This window comes from Notamacropus eugenii, chromosome 3 (genome assembly GCF_028372415.1).
Source record: "Notamacropus eugenii isolate mMacEug1 chromosome 3, mMacEug1.pri_v2, whole genome shotgun sequence".
NCBI classification, from domain to species: domain Eukaryota; kingdom Metazoa; phylum Chordata; class Mammalia; order Diprotodontia; family Macropodidae; genus Notamacropus; species Notamacropus eugenii.
Window position 1 is genome coordinate 397,049,700 of NC_092874.1, and position 12,460 is coordinate 397,062,159.

The 12,460-nt window shown below is 40.3% G+C and overlaps 1 protein-coding gene across 4 annotated transcripts in view; it reads right to left on the reverse strand.

Annotated features, from left to right (window-relative positions):
• Positions 1-1,222: 1,222 nt before the first annotated feature.
• LOC140497225 (phospholipid-transporting ATPase ABCA3-like) overlaps positions 1,223-12,460 on the reverse strand; it is a 192,015-nt gene continuing 180,777 nt past the window's right edge. For all 4 annotated transcript variants that reach the window (XM_072597904.1, XM_072597905.1, XM_072597902.1 and 1 more), the window contains 2 exons: positions 2,124-2,197; positions 1,223-1,423 (listed from right to left, as the gene is read on the reverse strand). In XM_072597904.1, coding sequence (XP_072454005.1) covers positions 1,292-1,423; positions 2,124-2,197 — 206 coding nt within the window. In that variant the 3' untranslated portion in view covers positions 1,223-1,291. The remainder of the gene's footprint in view (positions 1,424-2,123; positions 2,198-12,460) is intronic.

Consider the following 12,460-nt stretch of genomic DNA (forward strand, 5'->3'; position numbering starts at 1 on the left):
AGTGACTTTACTTCTGAATGTTCTTTTCACACCCACTTGGCCTCCAGATCCTCCCAGCCAGTGCTTGGGGTCTGAGATTCAAATGCTGCTTCCCAGCCTCAGGGCTTTGGGCAGAGGTGGGGCTGCTATTCAGTGTGAGATTAAGTTCAGCTGCTCAGGTGGGGGCAGGGCACCACACAGGGCTCAGTTCCCTCAGAGGGTTTATGCAGAGACCTTCAACAATGGATCCATGCTCCTGCCTGCTTGGGGAGCCCTGGTCTGCTCCCGCCTCCACTGCTGCCTCCCAAAGGGGCCTGAGTTACGGGGGCACCCCACTCCCCTCTTGACCCGCCAAAAAGACCCTCTCACCGACCCCCGTCACCTGTGGGTGGAGGGACCCCCATGGCTGCTGGAGATTCCGTCCCCAAAGCCCACTCGGATCTGCTCCTCTTGGTGCTGCGCGGCTGAGGCAGGGCTGGGCTGGGTTCCTGGTCCACAGTGCGAAGGACCTTTTGGGAGAGGTTTGCAGGGCTCTCTGGAACAGAAATCTCCTCCACTCCACTGTTCTGTGGCTTCTGCTGCTCCAGAATTCGCTGGGAGTTCTTTTTTACAGATGTTCTATGGGCTGTGGGTTCGGAGCTAGCGTATACGTGTCTTTCTACTCCGCCATCTTGGCTCCACCCCCCAGACATTTTATTTTTTATATTTTGTATTTTTGGTTCTCAGTTTTGTTAGCACATGACTATGTATAATATAAGTTATTCTTTTTATTTCTCCTGGTTTTGCTGTGATTTCACTTTGCTCATCATTTTGTCTTTAATGAGATGATTTTCTGCTCTCTTATTTTTAATCAGATTAGCTAAGGGTTTATCAATTTTCTTAGTCTTTTAAAAAAACTATTTTTGTTTTTATTAATCTCTTCTATTTTTTGTTTCAAATTAATCTATTTCCCCTTTAATTTTTAATATATCCTATTTTAGGTTTGTTTGGTTATGTTTGTTCCACTTATAGCTCAGAGCACTCTGTCCTTTGTCCTACTGTAAATATCATTCTTTTTTGAACTGATTTTGGAAAGAAAAGTGTAGACATTTTATTGAAAGATTTTAGGCTCTGAGTATTTATGATTTCTTCTCTCATGTCTTGCACACATCTACAAGGAACTTATCATGGGTAAAGGTACTCACTTGAATTCTCCAAGTAGAAAATAAATTATTATATTGATAAATTAAGACAAAGGCTTACATGTAGAATAAGTGTCCCTTTATTTGTTACATAGGCACATGTCATAAGGGCCAGTGGTGAAGAAAACTCTTTAGTCATTTTCTTCATCTTCTGCTGTTTCCTGTCCCGCAAAACTCAGGAACACTTGTTCTAGTGTGATTTGACTGATGGAATAGTCCTCCAATTTATATACATCTTTTGCTTTCTCCAAGATACCAAATACCTTTGGGGTGGCAGACAGAGTCAAACATTAACAAAGTACCCCAGGGAGCATCCCAGAGGAGACCTGGACCCTCTATTCTTATGTAGGTATTGGGAGAAAAAGGTAGGTGAAATAAAGGTAGTAGAGGATATAGCCAAATGGGAACCAGAGAGGAGGAAGGTCTTTTTTTCTATACCCCTTTATAGTCAAAAATTGTAACAAATGACTGGAAGAGAGTTTAACCTTTTTTGGTGCCTCTTTGGCAATCTGGTGAAACTTACGGACTTCTCAGGATAATGTTTTTAAAAATATAAAATAATATATGCAGGATTACAAAAGAAACCAATTATACTTAAATACAGTTTTTAAAATTTACAGCTCTGGGGTTAGGAATCCCTGCATTTGTTAAAGGTTCTGCTCTTGTTTCCAACCTCAGTTTCTTAGAATAATCCATGTCTCCAGGCTACAAAACAACTCATATTTATATCATGCTTTAAGATTTACAAAATACTTTCATAAACACACTGTGAGGTAGGTAGAATATTATTTTCCCTTTTGGTTTTTTCCATGCCAAGTCCAGTTTTCTTTCCACTGTGCCACTCAGATAAAAGGTACTTGATGGAGCTGAGCCTGTCAGTGCTTCATAGTACTCCTCCCCCATAAGGCTGGTTCTTACTCTTATTTTAAGGAGCGTTAGTTTGTGTTGGCTCCCCATACTTACCTTTGCCCAGCTGAGGTTATCACTGGGAATGTTGTAATGGACCATTCCTTGGTGTTCATGATTTAGTGTTGTGCCTAAAATGGGGAGGAGATTCTTGGTGAGGGAAAGTGATGTGGAAAAGCTGTTTCCTGGTAAACTTATTTTTAAATTAAAAATAACTGTTATTGTCAAATCACATCAATGGAGGGAGAACACAAGTATAGACATAGGCATGACTAAAAATGTGTGCCAGTACCCCCTGAACTGCCATTGCCTGGGCCCCTTATTTTCACTTGGCTATTTCGCAGTGAACTCTGGGCAAAATGCCTGCACAGTAGATACTAAAAGTGCATGTTCCTTTAAGGACTGATCACTCCTTAACCATTCCCTAATCCTACCTGAATCACCTAAGTTAGCTTATTTGGCACATGTTTCACTATAGAATATCCCATATACACTTTAAATATACCCCTTTAAGATTACAGGTTCCCTAAGAACTCTTGCCTGTTGAAAAACATAATAAATCTTTGCCAACTTGACTTCAGGAATGCTTGAGTCCATGAATTCATTCCAGATGACCTTGTCTGGGAACTCTGGTTTTGGGGGTTCCTGTATCTCTCTAACCCTATCATTTCTGGTCCCCAACGTGAGGCACAGCCTGAGGTCTCAGGTGTTCTCCAAGTCAAGGTATGCTTCCTTTTTCTTCCCTTTCCCCTAAGCTTTTCCTCTCCTTTAAGCTTCACAAGCTTCCCCCTCTCCTTGCCCTGTAGTCGGGTTTCACCCCTCAAACATCTAGGAAGGCTTGCAGGGACGCTGGGTTGAGCCTGCAACAGGCTCTGGTAGATTCCCTCCTGACAGGGGACACCTTATTTGGGAAAACATGTTGGTCATTATTTCCCCTCTTCCAAGATGCTGCTCAAGGCTATTAGACTACAGGAGCTCTATAGGCTTACAGACAAAGAAACGGGCAAATTCCCCCCTATACCTGGGGATCTGCCCCTGTGTTATCTTTTTTTTTTTAAATTAATTTATTTAACTTTTAACATTCATTTTCACAAAATTTTGGGTTCCAAATTTTCTCCCCATTTGTTCCCTCCCCCCACCCAAAACACTGAGCATTCTAATTGCCACTATCACCAATCTGCCCTCTCTTCTATCATCCCTCCCTTCCCTTGTCCCCATCTTCTCTTTTGTCCTGTAGGGCCAGATAACTTTCTATATCCCTTTACCTGTATTTCTTATTTCCTAGTAGCAAGAACAGTATTCGACAGTTGTTCCTAAAACTTTGAGTTCCAACTTCTCTTCATCCCTCCCTCCCCACCCATTCCATTTGGAAGGCAAGCAATTCAATATAGCCCATATCTGTGTAGTTTTGCAAATGACTTCCATAATAGTTGTGTTGTGTAAGACTAACTATATTTCCCTCCATCCTATCCTGCCCCCCATTGCTTCTATTCTCTCTTTTGATCCTGAACCTTGCCAAGAGTGTTGACTTCGAATTGCTCCCTCCTCCCATTGCCCTACCTTCCATACTCCCTCCCCACCCTGCTTATTCCCTTCTCCCCCACTTTCCTGTATTGTAACATAGGTTTTCATACCAAAATGAGTGTGCATTTTATTCCTTCCTTTAGTCGAATGTGATGAGAGTAAACTTCATGTTTTTCTCTCACCTCCCCTCTTTTTCCCTCCACTAAAAAGTCTTTTGCTTGCCCCTTTTATGAGATAATTTGCCCCATTCCATTTCTCCCTTTCTCCTCCCAATATATTTCTCTCTCACCGCTTAACTTCATTTTTTAAAGATATGATCCCATCCTATTCAATTCACTCTGTGCTCTCTGTCTCTCTCTCTCTCTCTCTGTGTGTGTGTGTGTGTGTGTGTGTGTGTGTGTGTGAGAAATCCCACCCACTACCCAGATACTGAAGAGTTTCAAGAGTTACAAATATTGTCTTTCCATGTAGGAATATAAACAGTTCAACTTTAGTAAGTCCCTTATGACTTCTCTTTGCTGTTTACCTTTTCATGCTTCTCTTCATTCTTGTGTTTGAAAGTCACATTTTCTTTTCAGCTCTGGTCTTTTCATCAAGAATGCTTGAAAGTCCTTTATTTCATTGAAAGACTATATTTTCCCCTGAAGTATTATACTCAGTTTTGCTGGGTAGGTGATTCTTGGTTTTAGTCCTAGTTCCTTTGACTTCTGGAATATCCTATTCCACACCCTTCGATCCCTTAATGTAGTAGCTGCTAGATCTTGTGTTATCCTGATTGTATTTCCACAATACTTGATCTTGTGTTATCCTGATTGTATTTCCACAATACTTGAATTGTTTCTTTCTAGCTGCTTGCAATATTTTCTCCTTGACCAGGGAACTCTGGAATTTGGTCACAATGTTCCTAGGAGTTTCTCTTTTTGGATCTCTTTCAGGTGGTGATCGGTGGATTCCCTGAATGCTTATTTTGCCCTCTGGTTCTAGAATCTCAGGGCAGTTTTCTTTGATAATTTCATGAAAGATGATGTCTAGGCTCTTTTTTTGATCATGGCTTTCAGGTAGTCCCATAATTTTTAAATTGTCTCTCCTGGATCTGTTTTCCAGGTCAGCTGTTTTTCCAATGAGATATTTCACATTATCTTCCATTTTTTCATTCTTTTGGTTTTGTTTTGTGATTTCTTGGTTTCTCATAAAGTCATTAACCTCCATCTGTTCCATTCTGATTTTGAAAGAACTATTTTCTTCAGTGAGCTTTTGAACCTCCTTTTCCATTTGGTTAATTCTGCTTTTGAAAGCATTCTTCCCCTCATTGGCTTTTTGAACCTCTTTTGCCAATTGAGTTAGCCTATTTTTCAAGGTGTTATTTTCTTCAGCATTTTTTTGGGTCTCCTTTAGCAAGGTGTGGACCTGCTTTTCATGCTTTTCTTTCATCTCTCTCATTTCCCTTCCCAGTTTTTCCTCCACCTCTCTAACTTGATTTTCAAAATCCTTTTTGAGTTCTTCCATGGCCTGAGCCCATGGTATATTTATTTTGGATGTTTGGGATACAGAAGCCTTGACTTCTGTGTCTTTCCCTGATGGTAAGCATTGTTCTTCCTCATCAGAAAGGAAGGGAGGAATTATCTCTTCACCAAGAAAGTAACCTTCTATAGTCTTATTTTTTTTCCCTTTTCTGGGCATTTTCCCAGCCAGTGACTTGACTTCTGAGCTTCCTTTTCACACCCACTTTGCCTCCATATCCGCCCAGCCAGCACTTGGGGTCTGAGCCTCAGGGCTTTGGCGGGGGGGGCAGAGCTGCTATTCAGTGTGAGATTAAGTTCAGGTGCTCGGGTGGGGGCAGGGCCACCACACAGGGCTCAGTTCCCTCAGGGGGTTTATGTGGAGACCTTCAACAATGGATCCATGCTCCTGCCTGCTTGGGGAGCCCCTGTCTGCTGCTGCCCCTGCTGCTGCCTCCTGAGGGGGCCTGAGTTATGGGGACACCCCACTCCCCTCTCGACCAGCCAAAGAGACTCTCTCACCAACCATTGTCACCTGTGGGTGGAGGGACCTGCAGGGCTGCTGGAGATTCTATCCCTGAAGCCTGTTCAGATTTGCTCCTGTCAGTGCCGCGCAGCCAAGGCAGGGCTGGGTTGGGCTCTGGGTCTGGTGCGTGATGGACCTTTTGTGTCAGGTTTTCAGGTCTCTCTGGAACAGAAATCTCCTCTGCTTGGTTGTTCTGTGGCTTCTGCTGCTCCAGAATTTGTTGAGAGTTCTTCTTTACAGATATTTTATGGGCTGTGGGTTCGGACCTAGGTATGTGTGTCTCTCTACTCCGCTATCTTGGATCCTCCTGCCCCTACATTATCTTAAAGGTTGGTCTACCTGGTCTCCATTATGATCTAGAGGGCCAAGCAAACATATCCAGTTTGTGCAGAGGATTTATGACAATCCTCTCTGAATTTTTGGATTCCTCATTTATTATCTATATTATTATCTATATTACTCTGTCTATATCTGTTCTGTGTTTGTGTATCTGTGTATATGTGTAATCTGACACCTTGTAAGGCTGAAAGCTGGACTTTCCTTGGAATGCCTCTTTCTCTTTGTCTCCTCCACTCCCTTGCTCCCTCACTGCAGCACTCTCAGAGGAATGGACAGGAGAGAAAAAGAGAGAAAAATATTTATACGATTGGCAATGGCAAGTTGAAGATGGTAAGAAAAGTGTCAGTTCAGAAACAGAAAGAAATATAGATATGTGCAGTTTTAAAGGGGCTTTAATCAAAGTCTACGACAAGATAAGTAGATGGAAGGAAAGGCAAGAAAGTTTAAGCATGTAGGAAGGAGAGGAGCACAGGTATAAAGTTTAAGGAAAGCATTTAGCTATCACTTATGAAAGTTGTAAGATTGTTAAATAAGTTATTTGAGGTTACTTTTTTAATGCTAATACTTAAAATTGTTAATTGATTACTGTGTGTAGAAAGGAGAGTATTTAGATAAAAGCCTTATCCAGGTTGGTTCGGCCCATTCCTCTTTGTGTTATGGGGGTTGGCAGGCAGGGGTATCAGCATCAGTACCTCCCTGGGGTCCATGTCAATTCCCCTTATTTTGTAAAATTGCAAAGGCCCCTGGAAACCATTTGTGTGGACAAGGTCATGAGCCTCAGGAAAGAAACTTGTTTGAGATATGGAGTTCCTAAACAATGAACTTGGTTTGCTGAGAAGGTGCAAGTTTATATGTACCATAGACGGAAAGGATTTTAATGATTGGCTTTTACACCAGGACAAGTTTATATTTGAGAAGGAAAGATGTTAAATGGAATCCCTTATGTATGTGAGTCTTGGTAAATCTTTATTGCTTGTTGCAACTATGTGAGAGTAAAATTAACTGTTATCTGGCTCTAAGCTGTGATTGGAGAAACTTGCTATTTAAGGTAAAAAGCTCTTGGGACTGTAACTAATTTTGTTTTGAGTTTGAATTTGGGTATAGTTGTCTGCATTAAATCAGTATCTGAGAGAACTGCCACAAGCTACTCAGAGAGAATGTGACTGTTACAAGTGGAAGTCTGTGTCTGGAAAAGCTGAGAGGACAATCAGCCTCAATCTAGGATGGGATCCTCCTGGCTCAGTTTCCCCACTGTTACTTTGAAAGGGAATGTTTCCCACCTGACTATTCCTGAGTTTGGCTATGAGGTGGAATTGCTGGTTCATGATTGGAGAATTTTGATTCTTATCTGAATTTGAAGAAAGTCAAGGATATTTTCTCCTGTCATATTCAGTATGTCACATATCCCTGCTTTTTTCCTTCTATAGCAAACTTATATGATAAAAGCAAGTGGTCAGTAAAACGTATGAGCTCTTTTGTATAATCTCACTGGGAAATCTAATATTATTTTTTATCTAGAATTAGAACATGTGCAGAAATTTATGCAAACTGCTTAAGACTCACCTTAAGATGTCATCATTGTTTAAAGAAATTCTAAGAGCAGTATTGTTTTTTTTCTGTGATCAGTCTGTTAATGTTACCTGTGTAAGATTCCATTACAACACCTTTTTGACTAAGGCACTTTGTGATATCTAGGAATTCTGCAATGAATAGGAACTTAGTTTGTTATAATACTTTGGGAATTTATGTTACTTAAGGACATTTTACACCAACTTAGTTTTAATGAATTTTAATTTTAAAGGTTTATTTTTTGCTTTAAGGTGAAAAGAGAGCTATCATTTCAAAAGTTTTCAATGAGTTTTCTCCCTAAAAGTTTAGTGACTATTTCTCTTAACTTCAGAATAAACCTTAAACTGTTTTAAAAGAAAAGGAAATACTTTTAGAAGAAATGTTTTTTTTTTAAAATCTCTTGTGTAATTTTTTAGTAGGCCTACCAAATTGTCATTTGCAAGATAATTTATTGTTAAATTAATGTAATGAGCTATAAAGCAGAGGAGAGCTTGCTGTTTTGATCTGAATTGAATTTGTAGTCATTTCATGATGGCAGAAGCAAGAGTTAAAATTACTGTTTGAACTTATCATACGTAAATGATTTAATTTTTGAAGTTTCTCTTCCAGAGTGAATATAGTTAGGGAAGGATAAACAAGCTTGGGAAACAAGGATGTGTATCTATTCAGTTGTGAGATGAAAGTCAGGAACCTCTTTTGTTTAAGGCAGTACAGTTATGTTAGTGAAGAGTAATAACTTAGGAGCTATCTTGTCTTTGGTAGAAATATAAAGGAAAGCGAAGTAGTCTGAGTAATGGTTTCAAAAGACTTGGAAAGATAAATAAAGGTTTGATTGAAAATATGGAAAGCAGATAAGAAGGCTTGGGACAAATGGGGGTCACTGGAGTCCCTCCTGTCCCTGGATAGTTACTAAGTATGTTGAGAGGGTGTGAGGAAGTTTGACAGTATTTCCATACCTACCCCACTTCTGGTCATTTTCCTCCTAGTCCTTTTTAGTCCTTGATCTCCTTGCCAAATTTGTGTCTTCTAGGTTCAGTGCCCTCCACTTGCAAATGACAGCTCAGGTTGGGTACCAACCTCTGTCTGAGACCATGACCCATCACTCCTTGGATCTGGCACCAGCCAAGTTCTGGACACTGACTAAAGACCCAACCCCTTGAACAGGGGACCTTATGAGGCAAGGACAGCTCTATATCCATTCTCAGAATGAAGCAGTTTCAGAAGCCAAAACCTTTGTCTCTTATCCCAAATGATTTTGGGTCCCATCTGTTTAAGGGGGGAATGGTGGGGTGCTTGGGTGCCTGTGCTTGAACCCCAATTCCAAAATCACATTTCTTCCTAGCCTCCAAACACTATCCCTACCAGTTTCTCCCCAGCTCTAGGACAGCATGCCCTAGCAAAACACTGATCTCTCTTCCTGCACCTATAGAATTTATTTGTTTCAACTGGCTGTGTACTGGCTGAATTGGACTCCTTGTTATGTGTATCCTAGATTTAGACACATGTATACTCCCTATGTGTATCTTGTCAAAACAATACATTGATGGGGGGCAGCCTGGGCACTTCTCAGTCAGCCCTGACCATTAGTTTACCTAGTGACATTGCAGGCCTAAAACCACTCCTCCATGTGGGCCCCCCTGGACTATTTTCCAGTGAACTCTGGGTAAAATGCCTGTGCAGGAGATACTAAAATGCATGTTCCTTTAAGAACTGATCACTCCTTACCCACTCCCTAATCCTGCCCTGGATCACCTAATTAGCATGCTTGACATGTTTTACTATAGTTTTTCCTATATAAACTTTAACTGTACCCCTCTAAGGTCTCAGGTTCCTTAAAAACTTTTGCCCACTGAATAGCATAACAATAAACCTTTGCCAACTTGACTTAAAGATTACTTGAGTCCATGAATTTTAGGGGTCCCTGAACCCCTCAAACCATATCACCAGATTAGGATGATGACAGATGCTTTGAACTGAAGGCTGCACTTTCTAGGAAAGACATTAATATGGTGGAAAATATCCACAGGAGGGTGATATTATTATGGTGGAAAACCTCAAGATCATGGCATGAGAAGGCTGGCTGAACAAACTGGATGTATAGCCTGGAGAAGAGAAGAATTACGGAGGGTATGAAAGCTGTCTTCAAATATCTGACGTGTTGCCATGTAAGAAAGGTAAGATTTGTTTTGTTCTGGAAAGCAGAATTAGGAACAATGAGTGGAAGCTAAAAAGTGGCAAATTTAGGCTTGGAAAAAAATCCTAACAATGCCTTTCCTTCTTCTCTAGCCAGCTGTCCCTCTACTAGTTCCTTTCAAATTGGTTATAGTACATAGCCAAAATTTTCACCTTCCCTTTCTCCTCCCCTGCAAATTGTCCTGGATGTCCTCTAGCAAAATTTAGAAGACCAATTCAATTCTACAAGCATTTATAATGCAAGTTGCCATCTATGGTACAATATGCTAGACCAGTTCTAGGTGCCAGTGATAAAAAAAAAAAAAACAACACAGTAAGAAAATCCCTTCCCTTACATTTTATTAGGGATAATAACATGCCCGCATAAGTAAATATGAAATAAAGGATTTTTTGAGAGGGGTAGGGCACAAATATAATAGAATTATAATAGCTAACATTTATTTAGAGCTTACTGTATACCAGGCACTGTGCTAAATGCTTTACAATTATTACTTCGTTAGATTCTCACAATAATTCTGGGAGGTAAATGCTGTTATTTTTTGCCATTTTTCAATGAGAAAATTGAAGCAAATAGAGGTTAAGTGACTTGCCTAGGGTCAAAAAGCTACAAAGTATCTGAGGCCAAATTTGAGTTTGTTAACAATAGAACAGGGGGTCTAGAGGACCCAATAGAAGTGTAGGGGAAAAAGGAATAGGGATATTGGAGGGATGGGACTGAAACAGATGGGTTTGAGGAGTTAGGGGAGGGAGTTTTTCCTAGGGACAGCCTACAGAGCCATGTGAAATTCAAGTGTTATACTTGTCATAGTAGTAAAAAGTAATATTGATTTGATTATCAATGGTTGAGAAAGGAAAAAAAAGTAGGGTATGGTAGAAGCAGGGAAGAAGATCGTTTGTCAGGCATATTTTGGAGGAATATTTTTATCAAATATGGATTGGACTAGATGATATCTGAGATGATGAAATTCTTTTCATATTTTGTACATCTTGTGCTACTAGGGGCTTGTTTTTTCTCTGGAAGGAAATGCCTTCCTTACCATCCTTTGCAGTGGAGGTTGCTATTTCTCTCATGCTTCCTAGGAGAAGAAACCATCATACTCTTTGTTCCCCAGTGCTGTTTCCTAGATCTTCCTTTTGTTGCTATCATTCAGCAAACTTTTCCACTTTGAGGTTTGGTCCGTATCGCTGAGGTCATATTCTTCTTATAACCTAGCACTTCCAAGTCAGTCTTCTTTCTCAAGGAATTTAGGACCTAGCTCAGTCTTCGAACTTCTCAGTATAATAATCCTTACCTTCAAAATTGGGGATGTCATCATACATGTTAATGTTTCAATTATTCAATCTTAGCCTTCCTCATCAACTTCTTCAACTCCAATAGATTACTTGTACCTATCCCTCACAGTGTTCTTGTGAAGTTCAAAGTACTCTGTAAATTTTATAGAACTATATAAATGTCAGTTATTGTTATTATTTCATTTTTACTCCACCTAGACAGACAGAGATGGTCATACCTTATAAAATTTCAACATCATCTTTAACTGTGCTCTGATCTTGAATTCTGAAAATTTCCTTTCTGATAATAACTTACTGTCCTTCTACTCTCTCCTCTAATTCATTCTTCCTAAACTATTTTTCATCATCATGGCAAATTCCAGTCCTCCAATCCCTCCTTGTTTTCCCAGTCCATTACTATTCCTGCTTTGATCTAACTTTCCTGCTTCAGAGTCTTAACCTTGTATTTAACCCACTCAAATATATATTGTCCTCCACCCTTGAACCCCTTGCTCCTTTGTCCTTTATAGCCTTGGGAGAAGGCATGAAAGCATATTGACTTCATTAGCAAGAAATTCATGTTATTTATCTCAAAAAGACTCACAATGCTGCATAGAAATCTTTTCATTCTTTCTTGATTGATTCTCCAACTGTTGAGGGCTAGGATGGAGTGTGGTGGCAAGTTCAGGCTAGAACTTTGGGAAAATCTGGTCTCTGAGACTGTGCTCATTATCATCCAGAATAGCTCTCCAGGCCCCCCTAAGTGTTGCTGTCTCCATGAGATAAACAAGAGAACTACAGAATACAAGGGATATATAAAATAGATGATGCCCTTTAGGCTAACATTTTTTAAGATGATAAGACTGGCCAAATTGCTAGGATGGAAAATGAGTTGATTGTCACATAGACTTGCAGTTTCTGTCTTTAAAAACCCTGACCCTCAGAACAATATATGGAGTTGTCTTATCTTCTTCTGCCTGCCCGTGTCTTTCTTCTTCACCACTTTCACCAAGCCACATGGGGATGCTGGCCATCTGTCACAAATCCAACCCCTTCTCTTTGGTAAGTATTCCAAACCTCTCTTCTGAAATCCCCAACCCTGCTCCCCACTCGGTGGAGCTTTCTGTTTTATGGAGAAAATTGAGATGAATCAATGTGGATTCCTCCATGTCCCCTAATTCCACATCTAAAAATATCTCTGTGTATGTACTCACAACTGCTTGTCCTTTAATCTGGGAAAGTGCCTCTTCTCAACTCCATGCTTTCAATATTGTACCTTCCAGGAGTTTCTATCACTTATCCCCTTTCCCCACCTCATTTTTAATCTCTCCCTATCTAGCGATTCCTTTGTAACATAAAAACGTGCTTGGTTCTACTCTGTCATTTGCACTTTGTGCTACCATCCTCTCAAGCTAATCTGTTGTAACAGCATCCTAACTGGTCTCCTGGTTTTTAATCTTTTCCCTCTCTCA